General features: G+C 35.7%; 1 protein-coding gene and 1 long non-coding RNA gene across 3 annotated transcripts; both read right to left on the minus strand.

Annotated features, from left to right (window-relative positions):
* Positions 1 to 373: 373 nt before the first annotated feature.
* On the minus strand, positions 374 to 1,316 carry LOC146739234 (uncharacterized). Its single transcript, XR_014930135.1, has 2 exons — positions 1,041 to 1,316; positions 374 to 547 (listed from the first exon to the last, which is right to left on the minus strand). It is a non-coding gene; the product is annotated as an uncharacterized LOC146739234 (long non-coding RNA).
* A 4,094-nt stretch (positions 1,317 to 5,410) lies between these two features.
* Positions 5,411 to 13,752, minus strand: LOC100376912 (N-acetylneuraminate-9-phosphate synthase). 2 transcript variants are annotated; one of them, XM_085502047.1, is made up of 7 exons: positions 13,657 to 13,752; positions 12,291 to 12,352; positions 10,009 to 10,224; positions 9,279 to 9,533; positions 8,758 to 8,917; positions 7,191 to 7,297; positions 5,411 to 6,862 (listed from the first exon to the last, which is right to left on the minus strand). In XM_085502047.1, the coding sequence occupies exons 2-7, from the start codon at positions 12,324 to 12,326 to the stop codon at positions 6,668 to 6,670; spliced, it is 969 nt and encodes a 322-aa protein (XP_085358173.1). In that variant the 5' UTR covers positions 12,327 to 12,352; positions 13,657 to 13,752; the 3' UTR covers positions 5,411 to 6,667. The 2 variants fall into 2 exon arrangements, with proteins under 2 accessions (XP_085358173.1, XP_002731191.1); XM_002731145.4 differs by lacking the exon at positions 13,657 to 13,752 and having other exon boundaries at positions 12,291 to 12,485.
* Between the last annotated feature and the right edge of the window lie 19 nt (positions 13,753 to 13,771).

Here is a 13,771-nt window from a genome sequence, read left to right on the forward strand (position 1 = left end):
TTACCTGTCTTCTGGTACATCTGAATTATTCTTAATGGAATAGCATTGGGTAGATGCCAATCTGATTAAAATCTGATGTAGTGTACGGGCTGTAATTATTTTGGCTATAAACTTGTTTTAATTTTATTTTGTATTACTTTTGTTATTAACGCCCTTTTATTTTATTATTTTACTTTGATTTTGATTTTTTTTAATTCCGCCCTACCTACATCTGATCCGACGCCTATGTAAGTCCCGTTCAAATCTCGCGTAAGTAACAGCCAATCACAGTCCCCCTTTTATACAGGCTGTCGGTTGCTTACTTTTCAGTGTATACGGGCAATCTTTCTGTACATTTATATTTTGCCCACTTGAATAAACCATTAATAGAAAATTGCTAGTACATTTTTATTTGCAAAAAAAATTCCACAGCATTTTACAATTTTTGTCATTTCATTGAATATTTTTTTCACTTCCAACAAATGTGTACACTTCCAGATACATCTTCGCCAGCCAAGGTTCGTTCATTCAGTCATCGCTTCAATTTTACATCACTGAACATAATTATCTAGAATGGAAGCAAAAAAGAGTAAACCGTAATGATTAGAACACTGTAAACAGCTATAGTAAACAATGCAAACTGATTTTAAATTGTATAGCGGTCACCGGCCCACGGCATCGACGCAGAAAATTGGAGCAAAAAAATATTTCCTGATCAATTGCGATGTGTTCCAAATAAAAAATATTTTATTCCAGTCCAAATCAGCTCATTTACTTTAATAAAGTGTTATTGTATAATGTACAAAATGTTGATACAATTTGATGAATATTTACAGCTACGGCTTCAATATCGTAGAAGATTTTGGCCCGATCGTCAACAAAACATCACCCGTCTCCAGGGCAGGCGACTGGAAAAAGACACTGGTGTTCGGTCGAACCGGTAGAAACAAAATCGTCACTCCCAGAATAACTATGCAAAATAACGATCTAAAGTCGAACCATTCGAGCCACAATATTAACATAAAAATGACTTTCGTTGCATTTGACAATGATAAACTTACCGAAAAGCCGTGTTTTTCTCGGTCGGTATAATCCGCCATTTTATTTGAGTGTGTTTGCCATCAGACTCTGCCCGGTGACGCCATCATGTGCGCTATAGAAGGAGGTCTGTGATTCGTTGACTAAAATCGTCGATAGTGGGTCTCGTTGAAATCTCGTTACATAGGCATCGGTTCAGATGTAGGTAGGGCGGAATTTAAAAAAATCACAAAATCAAAGTAAAATAATAAAATAAAAGGGCATTAATAACAAAAGTAATAAAAAATAAAATTAAAATAAGTTTATAGCCAAAATAATTAAAGCCCGTACACTACATCAGATTTTAATCAGATTGGGTAGATGCCATCGTGATTGTCAATTACAAGATATGGGGTCTATAATTGTCAGCGTAGGTGGCGGTATTAGTATTGATGCATATCCCAGCCCATCCATGAACGCGTTTGAATTCAACAGATTTCTCTCGACCAATGAATCCAGTTAATAACATGCAACTGAAAGTTATTTTAGTTTATATACCCCGAAAGTAAAATGAATTACGCAAAAATTGTACTGTTTTTCTTGCATACATATTTTATAATTCGACTGAATTTCCCGTGCTTTTCCAAAGGCGATACTGACGAAACTTCCGCTTTTATTGATTGTATATTAGCAATTATGCACAATATGTTGCAATATCCCGTGCATGGGGGCGCTGTATACATTGTTACTTGTCCTAAGTCACAATAAAGCTGGCGAAAATAGTGCCAAATAAGTGTCCATGAAAGTTTTCCATTGCAGGATTTGGTGTGGAGCTTTCAACGTGTCTCTAAATAATTTTGATTGATAGATATCATTATCAATCACAGACACGTTTTATTACGTGATATACACGAGTTTATAAAAGATCTTTCACATTTGCATCATTACAATGGAGTAAACAGCATGGTGAACAACATTTTTATGAAAGTTAGGGATTGTCAAACAGAAAACATATCTCTATTTTGACATGGTAACATTCAAAACAAGTTCATTGAACGCTATCAGTATGGAAAGGTTACGCAATATTCTGATATCGAATATGATAATTAGATAATGCGCTAGCTTTGTTGCATAGCAACTAAAACAAACATTTAAAAATTATAATTATCTACTTATATGCTTAAACAATCATCTCTATGGTAACACTAAATGAGACTGAGAAAGATTGTTATCTACTCCAGAAAACAATGAAACATTTCCGATTTATTTCATTTCCGATTAATACCAACCAGTTAAACTGCACATTTTTCCAATGAAAATGTGCGTATAGGTTGTAGCACTGTGGCGTCCCATCCCAACAGCAAAATGTTATGTGGTGGTCCACTGCCTAGTATGGCATACAAACAGTCATAGTTGATTGTCAAAATTTATGCCTGTAACGCCCATATCAATGAACTGACATTGTATTATTGCCTTTTACCTGTCACTAGCACAGACCAGAAATAATTTGGCAATCTTTGGCCTAGCTATCATTCCCACATATACAGTACATGTATGAGACGTATATTATTATATTTTTTTAATAACCTCGTCACAATCAGAACTATGATATATTAATATATCCTACATTAATCTGGCCAAAGCTTTACCTCGACTTGTGTTTCAGGGCGCCCCGTGATAGACGTGCTGCCTCGTCTTCACTCAGTTTTCACACGTGCTGCCTCGTCTTCACTCAGTTTTCACACGTGCTGCCTCGTCTTCACTCAGTTTTCACACGTGCTGCCTCGTCTTCACTCAGTTTTCACACGTGCTGCCTCGTCTTCACTCAGTTTTCACACGTGCTGCCTCGTCTTCACTCAGTTTTCACACGTGCTGCCTCGTCTTCACTCAGTTTTCACACGTGCTGCCTCGTCTTCACTCAGTTTTCACACGTGCTGCCTCGTCTTCACTCAGTTTTCACACGTGCTGCCTCGTCTTCACTCAGTTTTCACACGTGCTGCCTCGTCTTCACTCAGTTTTCACACGTGCTGCCTCGTCTTCACTCAGTTTTCACACGTGCTGCCTCGTCTTCACTCAGTTTTCACACGTGCTGCCTCGTCTTCACTCAGTTTTCACACGTGCTGCCTCGTCTTCACTCAGTTTTCACACGTGCTGCCTCGTCTTCACTCAGTTTTCACACGTGCTGCCTCGTCTTCACTCAGTTTTCACACGTGCTGCCTCGTCTTCACTCAGTTTTCACACGTGCTGCCTCGTCTTCACTCAGTTTTCACACGTGCTGCCTCGTCTTCACTCAGTTTTCACACGTGCTGCCTCGTCTTCACTCAGTTTTCACACGGACGACATACACCTGCTAATGCGTATGCTACATGCAACTGTACACAAATTTGCAAGTCTATTTGAAAGAAGGATTCTCGCCGGACAGTAACAACAGCAATGTTTTTGTGGCTGTCCACGGTCTACTGTGGCATACAAACAGTAATAGTTGATTGTCAATATTCATGCCTGTAATGTCCAACTCCATCAATGAACTGCCATGTTAACCATGCATTGTACCAACAGAAAACAATATTTTATGGTTGCCCACTGTCTAAAAACAGTGATAGTAAGCTTTGTTGTAATGAGCTCCGAGCCCATTCTTGGTAGTTTCCTGGTTTCATATCTTTCAACAACCTTAATTTGTAACGGCTTTGTCAAATGAGTATAGACATCATTTTATGTTGTCTTCCTTTGGATAAAACATTGTCACAAACGCAGAGCCACCAGGGAAATTATTAAACATTAACGTAATCTGAAAGCCTATATAATCTGGTAGCATGTTGTGTGTTCAAGGCCAGAACAGTATACATTTTGAGTGTAAAATAAACTGTGCCATTCAATGTTCAAGCTGTGATGAACACCAGGTTAAGCAGTACAACTTTGATAGGTTTGTAGCAATATCAATACTTATTTGTAGTGCAATTTTACAAAATAAAATGTTTATGCGGTTTTATTCGAATACCTTACTTTTATTTTCTTATCATTGCTATGTAATTGACTATTTTTCATGATTTTTTCGATTGATAATTCCAATCAATGTAAGAGTTGTGTCGACCAGTGGTTGCGTGCTTTGGAAGCCAATGCGAAGGATAAAATATTTGTTTGTTGATTGTTGAAAGTCGCTACATTATATTTGGAATTAATTAAGGAGATTGAAACCCAGTGTTGTATAAGGAACACAAACTATGTCATATAATTAGTTTGTAGTTTAATATATGACGTCAGTATCAGGTTTCCTGAAAAAAACCAACATTTGATTATGAATGATATTTGGTAGGCGCCACATGTGGAGAAGAATGTGCTTACTCTTTTCGAAACAAATTAAACCTAGTTTAAACTTGTTTTCAATTGTTTCTGTGTCCTTAACCATTTCACAGACATTCTTCGACTGATCTTGTTGATTAAATAGGTAAACAGAAAGGATATAATGATACACCTTAGAGTTTGTTTTGCATTTTGATGACCTTTGGCCAACTGGCAAATTTTTTGTCCCATATTTTTGTCCCGCATGTTTCGCACACATGCCTAGTTCTATTTTATTTCAAACTTGAACAATTCACTAAATGTTTTGTTTTGTACCCCTTTATGTGTGGATTGTAACATTAGTATTATATTAGAATGGTCACTTTCCTAAGAGTTATCACTTTGACTTAACCATACAGTGCCAAACAACATTATAAGTTGTAATATATGACTGTTTACATGTACAATGTTTTATCATACTGAATATTCCCCACAAAACATAATTATAATCTATCCACATCTTTCACTTTTTATAGTTCACATATTCACCAAAAAATCTGAACTGAAAATATGTAATCTGTAACCTGAGACATGGGAAAGAGTGAGAAACTCCAATTAGACGTCCCTTTTTGTCCAAATATCTAAATATCTCCTAATGTGGCGCAAATCGGTAAAACATGCAGTTATCTCTGTGGTAAATGATGGCATTTTTGGCAAGAAAGTGATCATCTCTTGTACACATATATAGTTGAAACTGAAGCAGTCCGCTTTTTTGTTAAATGGTGCGTTCTCAAGAGTCAAATCAAGAATCAAACGTGATTGGCCTGCTCTGTTTGCAAAAATGTATTCATTGCACAAAACATATGTTCGAGATGGGAGTTGAACGTACGCGGCAACTCTGCTAGCATATATGACGTCACGGTATCCAAGGGAAACGGGAAGCTAAAACAGTCGCCAACATTCTTACGCGCCAAGATTCATTCGATGAAATTTTAACATTTATTACGCATCAAAGAAACCAAATCATCCACATGAATCCGTGCCATATGGTGGCCTTTCGTTTATTCTATTGTATATTGCATTAATGGACTTGAGATTAGGGCTAAATGTCGAAATGCTGGCAACGATGCACAAGTTTTCAAAAACACCAATATTTTACGGTTTTATTTATAACAATAAAATAAACATTTACACTTTTTAAATTAATATCCTTCTGATGTGCAATTCGTTTATTTCATTTGGATCACAGCAAAAGATTTATAAAATGTGACTGAAAGTATTAATCTAATGACGGTGAATTACGATATCTTGAGCGCAAATTGTTCAGCTCGAAAATGAAATATGGAAATTTGTTTCCAGTTTTATAAAAAGATCGTCCAAGTCACAAATACGCCGTCATTAGATTCACATTATCAGTCACTTCTTATATACGTTTATTAAAGGGCGCCATCACTCGCTTGATTGGAGTTAGTTTTCGACACATTTTAAAAGTACACTCTTTAGTTTTGTTGTGGAGAGGGGAAGCTCTCATATTTTCATGCAGGTCAAACATTGAATATCTGAATCTATATTTAGGAATTATATCCCAATATATTATGAACCAAGTAAAGGTAATTACGTAGAACATTTTCATCAACCATCAGTGAAATTGCGTACTATATATATTGTCTTTTGAATACAAAAATGGTTTCAGTTTCTCATTTGCATTTCACGACTTAACGAAACCTTTCTAACTAGGAATTAAGGAACATATCCACATTATTATGGACATTTTCACGATGAAAAAAGAATATCAACTCTAGAATATGATAACCATCAGTAACAATGCGTGTTTAGTGCACGGGCCCATGGCGAAATCTCTACAGTTATGGAACTTTGATATGTTGTTTCGGGCCTCGTTAACAGCCCTTCCCATGATCAAAGACTGTCAGTGACCGCGTGGTGGCGCCCTTTAACAAATTACATACTAGTACTCACTCTCAACTCGAATATTTAAAAATAGAATCTGAATATCGTAATCAGTTATATGCAGTTGTAAAGCTGTGATTTAACTACATGTTTGGCCGTCATTGGTAGTTTAATGATCCTGATATCATATAAACTTTCACAAATGAAAAACGAAGTGTAAAATAAATGGTCAAAACTAACAAATCAGTTCATAGTTAAATCATAAACAATTGATACACTTATCTTGGTCGTCATTTACCACGATGGAATTGCAAAATAAATGCGACTATCGAATGAAACAATTTATTTGTCATTGAATATTCGAAAATTTACCAAAATATCATATCGAATACATAAAGTTGTGCGAAAACGCTTTCTGACCTCGTCTGGCCTTTATTTACAACTGATTCCTTACGCAAACACACAAACTGGTAATTGAACGTCGTTAACTGTAAGTGGCTATGTTATCCTTGAGAATAGATTCGTCGGAATCGACACCACTCTTCAGTTTCTTTCCAATCAATTCGTCAATTAATTCAGGTGGGTATCCTTTGGGCTCGGCCACTTTAACTGTCAACATGTCTAACGTCATTGGCACACCTGCTGGAATGTCCGTGTTTGCCACTACAGTTTTTCCAAGCTTCAAAAACGAAATGATGCGGTGATAATCAAGAATAAAGGGCATATTCAAATATGCATTAAGTAATTGTTATGCAAAGTATTTAAATAGGAATATAACTCTAGAAGTATGTAGTACTATCGTTACATATGTGCACACATGTTAAGCACACCAAACATGTAAACGTGGTACATGAACAAAGTATAGAAATGAAACAATATGGAACCAATGTTTGTAGTCAGAAACTAGATAGAACTTGATAGAAACAAAATGTCTGGTTCCTGGTTGTGTCTTATAATAAGATTTCCATCCTACATTTAACACATTGTTATCTCTCAATACATCTTACCTTCTCATACATATACACCTCACACTGCCGCATGTCTTTGTCGTAACTTCCCATGGCTTTCTCCAAAACACGTATATTAGATATTAACTCTGTCAACTCTCTGGGGTCTATAACAGAATAAGTATCTTAATATCTTATTTTGATCAAGGATGAGGCACACATGACAGAGAACTATCATCAACATACGATATTATATATATGAACAAACCATACTGGCATCTATACCAGGACAATAAATCACATCACATAGTATTAAGATTTGTATACTAACAGCGTATTTGTCATAGGTGGCTATGTCGAGTTAAACTTGTGCATATATTTTGGTACATTCATTCATTGTGTAAATTTCACTTAGATTAAAAGCTTTCAAGTCCAATAAATATGGCTTGAAAATGTTATTCACAACAGTCTTTGTTTATATTAGATCCATATCTCGTGTATGCGTGGCGCCTCGACCACCACCCTTTAAGCATAGCAAGGAATTCGGATTATTGCCCATAAATATACGATGACAAATCGAATACTGCCAAACAAAAAGTAGCACAACTTCAGGTTTTAAGTGTGACGAATCGAGTCAAGAGCACCTGTATCAACGATAGGGTAATTCCCTAGTTTTACATGTTAAATTATATTGTGGTTGGAATCGAGGGTGGCCACTGGGCCCAAAGGTGGCTAAAATTAAGTAACTTGCGTTACGTGTTTAGGGTTACCAAAACAGCCATTCTATCAATGTCAACAACACTGGGAAAGTGGCCCATAGTTTACAGCGGATATGTGGCACTAGTCTTCCCAGATCGACGAACACTTTGTACCAACATGGAAGGTCGTAGGTATCAACTATACAAGGAACTGTCACGACTTGACCCTCAGCAGTCTATTGTGGTTATTGGAAGACTGTACACGCTTTCTACCATACTAAACTGGTCACCAGATATAACAAGTGCTCCTGCGTTTTATTGATTGATTGTATTGATTGTATTGATTGATTGATTGATTGATTGATTGATTGGTATAATAACTGATAACGGACGACCCGCTAATCTATAATGATTTATATGTGGCATGGATGAGAGAGGCGCTGCAGCGTTATTTATACAAGTGAATTTGTAAATAAATAGTGTGAAAAATGTTTTTTTCTGCTATCGGTCCTGGAATTTGCATAATTATACACCATTATCAAAAAGCATTCATGTAATCAAAGGTTTGTCAAGCAAACACGGGGAAAATAAAAACTAATTAAAGAAATTCTGGTTTCAAACATCCAATGTTATTTTGCAATAACTGGTGGCATGACCACTTCGGCATTTCCACTGCCTAATTGTTACCACTGCATCAATCACATTGGCTTGTAGAGCAATGAATGTTCAATTGTGATTATAACTGGTACGAATACCCTTGCCACACTCACAATATGGTTATGCTAATATTGAGTGTATAGGACTGTCAACAATACAAATATGAGAAATAACACGTCGAGGTTAAAAAAACACACAACCCTTTTATATACATCTTTTTTTTAATCAAGACAAGTGGTCAATGACGTATATTGTGTGCAGTTTATACCAACCTAGAGAAGCTTTGTGATCACTTCCTTTCCACGATTTATCCAACGTTATATGTCTTTCTACCACTTTTGCTCCCATGGCAACTGCACCTAATGTAATAGCCAATCCCTGTTCGTGTCCAGAATATCCAATTGGAATATCGGGAAACTCCTTTAGATATGTCTATTTGAATACGACAGACATAATATGTTAATCACTCATGGCAGCGGCATTGTTTTATATTATGTGCATCTATTCGGGGTATACGAGTCAGGTACCGTGAACGTTGGTGTCAACAATCCGAGACAAGATAATTATTATATTTTATTTCGAGATAAGAAACAATAATCCATAACAACACACAACATAAGTGTATGAAATGAACTCCTGGTAAATAACAGATCAAACCGCACAAAATACATATATTGAATTTATAGTTTCAAGTTCCTAGTTATTTTTAAGGTAGTGACAATAAGTATGCCACCATTAATTACCGTTAACCTACATAGATTTTGCAATATTGAACATATTAATAAAATCTTACCTTAATAACATTCAGATGGACATTTTCTGGGGCAAGAGGGTAGCAGCTTGTACATTGCAATATACAAAACTTATTATTAACTGGTTTGACAATTTCATAGACTTTTCTCATCGTTTCTAAAGTTTGCATTCCAGATGATATCACCATTGGTCGTCCTTTCTTAGCTGCATGCGTTAAATATGGCAAATTGTTTGTGTCCATGGATGCCACCTTAAGAAAACTAACTCCGAGTTCATCAAGGAAATCTACTGCTTTCTGTAAGGAATCACACACAAGTAGATGTTCATTTACAAATAAATTGATGACGTTAATAACTATAGAGGGATCACTTTGGTACAAAGTATTGTTAAAATGTTGTAGACATTATTTATAAGATTTAGAATCCTATAGTTGCTTTAAATAATTTATTTATATTATAATAATAATAACTTATCTCTAGATAAACTTATTGGTAGAATGTGTTTTTGTTGATTTAAAAAAGCCTTGGATGAGATTAGTCATATTTTTTTCTCAAGCTGGCTAACATTATATTGGTCAATTACGCTATTCTAAAGGTGCACCCTAACAGAACATCCTGTGTCGGTCCCCGCTTAAGATATTGCCAGCATTAGGTTTCTTATATGTGTCTTAAGTAGTTGATAGTCCTTATTTACTTTACTCTGAATGGCATGAATACACATTGACACAAGTTTAACATTTCCCAACCATACCTAGCAATAACCAGCCCTACCTCGTCCATACCGGACGCAGTCATTAATATTCCAATAGAGTCTGCATAGGCTTTAAGTTCGTAGTACTGCTCGTGGCTGAATTCAAGATATCTTTTATGTTCACCGTATGTTGCTCCCCAAGAATTCGGGGTGTTATAGGGACGTATCAATGCTTCTTTGTTGAACTTGTATTCAAGTTCACTTTTTTGGAATTTAGCACAGTCAGCGCCGGCATCCTAGATAAAGAAAACAGAAAATAACACATACAGCGAGACACAATTATTGCATTCAACACATTTGATATATCTAGAAGTACGAATGTAACACATAGTGGTGGTGTATAGATGCAACCTTTATATAAAACATGCATGACAAGAATCGATCCGTGAATCGCATTGCTAGACTGAACTGCATCATACTTTTAAATCATTAGAAATGTATAACGTTTATTTGTATAACACTGAATATATAAAAGCAATAAAACATACAAAATGCATTGACAATTTATCAAATAAAGTGTCAGATAAACCAAAGTGACGTCATACACTAAATTAAAATCTCAGTTCAAGGAGGTAATATACTTGTCAATAGCAGAAAGTTCGTTGTTCAATTTTGATTTGAAAGTCTGCCCTTGCGTATTGAGACTGGACGTTTTAGACATGAATCCTTAGTGTGAACGTATAATTGTAAGATATGTGCCCAAATTAAGTTCGAAGATGAATATCAGTAATGTTCTATTGTATTTTGAACGCTAAAATACCTGTATGTAATACAATACGGGACGCAGTTAATAACGCATTAGTAAAATTATGCTATTCTTCTATACATTCCCTGTGTTATTGTAGCATATACCTATGGCCTATGATTGTATTGACTTGTAATCCCAACGAGCTGGTGATCTTGTAAATAGTATAATTATTAATTTCAAATGTATGTATTTTCTCACATGTCACTTTAATCAACTACTACTATAACGTCAATACAGATGGCATGTATACGCACGAGTCTAGGTGCAATTATTTCCAATAATTAAATGTAAAGCAGATTATTTTTTGTGTAGCCGCTCGGAATTGTGTTAAATAAAATGAACTGTTACCATTGTTACCATAAAAAATATATGTGATTATTGAACTGTATTGCAATGCGCGATTAAACAAAACAGACACCACTATCTGTGACGACCCGACTGTTTGACATACATTCCACCAATTTGAAAATATATTACATTACAACAACTGGGCAGTCGTTCCAAGTTGAGTTTACTGGGGTTTATTCATTCAAAACTCATTGACAAGCAGCTCTGCATATAATGTCGTTGACAAATTTCTGAAATAATACATGTAAATATACAAAAACTTGTTTTTTGTTAAAGTGGTACTGCGCATTCTTGGCGGTTATGGCAATGTGTGTTGTAGAAATGATTTCATAAAAATATACTTGTTGTCTGGCAAAGAACTTGTTGATGTTAAGACATTATTTTTAATAATAAATTCATATAAATTGCTGCTAAAATGTTAGTTTTTGCATATTATGTGGCGTTTTTTGAAAACAACATTGAACAATCCCATACATGGTTTTATTTTTGCTTAAAATTTATGTAAAGCTGCTTGTTGCAGCTGACGACGTTATAATGCTGGTTTTAGTGTCACTTGGATAAAATATGTTAATTAGTAAAAGTAATTTGCCCAATATGTATAATAAGTGTTCGGTACATTAGTTGTGCTCTTCAAAACAGTAACATCATTCGCGGCTTTAAATGGTTATCTTGTCTTATGGGAGGTTGTGAGTTTGTATGACTTCCGCGGTTCGCCCAAATGCCTACTCTGACAAAATTAGTGAATGAGTATTGGATGAATATTTAGTTGATAAATATATCTCGTCAGTTAATTATAGTTATTAAATGTATATATTACCATATCTCTCGAGGAATAAAATGGCCCTAGCACTGCAATCGTCCCAACGCGTATTGATGTATTTAAAGGGCGGCAGTCGTCGCGCCGCGTTCTGTTCGATGTGGGACTCATAGCGACGTATACAACGCGTGTAAAATGCATTGTTTATTTGCATGAAATTCGAACACGCGCTGCGCGACGACCACCGCGCTTTAATGATCCCACGAGAAGTATCCGACGAGCGTCAATTACGTTGTTTACATGGTATTGGAACGCACTGCTCGACGTTACGTTACGTTACGTTGCTAATCAAATAAAAACGATGCCGTATAAGTGGTAATAATATCAATGGTGATTGGATTACCCATTTACCTTGAAAACAGTTACGGTACTACAAATACACCTCTTACCTTCGCAACTTGTATCATTTGTTTGGCAATCTTCATGTCTCCCTGGTGGTTTTGTCCGATTTCTGCGATGACAAAACATGGATTGTCACCACCAATCATTCTACCCGGCGCGATTTCAAATTCAAGCGGCATGTTTTTGAGCTCTGCACAGTTTTTCTAGAGGAGTATGTCATAAGCTGTATGCTTTTAAAAACCAATTCCAACTGGCTTTATTTAATTCGTATTCACTACATGTGACACATGTTGCAGCTTATTAAATGTTCCATGTGATCCTTCAGAACAAATGATTGATTGGTTGGTTGGTTGCAGCCACGCCAACGAAACCAACACAGCATATCGTAATGTTGGGATCATAGGAATAAATAATTTCTAAATAATTGGCGTTCTATTCGTTTCAAACCATAACCCTCGGTTATATTATTGGTTCTATATAGTTTTGCATAAAAAATTTATAGTATATATATATAAGTGTAATAATTGTATTTGCATTGCATCTTTCTGTGGCAAATATATTGTGATTTGTCATTTTTGGATAATAACCTTCACTCGATGTGTGGTTATATTGACACTAATATAAAAAAGCAAAGATTGAAATAGTTAAACTTAAATGTTGGTTCATTTGTGAAAACAATAGACAACATGGAATAGAAGTAAATTTATATTTATCATAGGGCAGTGGTGGTCACACAGCCTCCCACTGTACACTACCTCATTGTACATATACCTGGTTACATCGCTACCTAGAACATGAAGTGATGCTCTTTGAGATCATCATAAATAACAAACCATCAAGGCATTTCAAGTAGTTTCAATCAATTATATTTGTTTTCATTTCAAAGTGCGTAATGTTTGGGTGATCGTATGTACAATCAAGACTATGCTCGCAAAATATTTGCTTCTCTTTGCGAGTTCAAACTTCAAACTCAGGTAAATAGTCGAAACTACTAAAGTGAACGTTTGTTAATCATTGGTTTACCACTAAGTCTTTGTTGGCGTTGGCGTTGAATACCAAATATGAATACGACTTTTCGACAATTCACGAATTTTATAACCTACTTGGCGTCGGTCTCGCTGCAATTTATTTATTTATTTTTGTGACATTTACTCATGAACCAATATAATTAGAGTTGCCCTTGATTGTGAAAGGCAAAAACTGAATTAGACAAACTTCGAGTCAATAGTAGAGAGAAAATCATACCTTTCCATGCAATGGGCAGTATGTGTAGGCGGCGTGGGAATGTATAATACCTAGTTATTACAATCTCTTTCAGGGCAATCCCAGGAAACAAAACTCTGTATTTCGTGTCAATGTGATTGGAAATTTTGAAAAATAAGTACTTAAAAGTTGCAGAACAAAAGTACTTACGGAAGTTGTAAAGTACTTACAATCTGGGAGGACAAACTGACCTTTTTCCGAACAGCATGTCTCAGTGTTTATTATGTGCGACACACATGTCAGTTGCTTATGACGTAGGTGCTGA

This window comes from Saccoglossus kowalevskii, chromosome 8, assembly GCF_978046115.1.
Source record: "Saccoglossus kowalevskii chromosome 8, keSacKowa6.1, whole genome shotgun sequence".
Lineage (NCBI taxonomy): Eukaryota > Metazoa > Hemichordata > Enteropneusta > Harrimaniidae > Saccoglossus > Saccoglossus kowalevskii.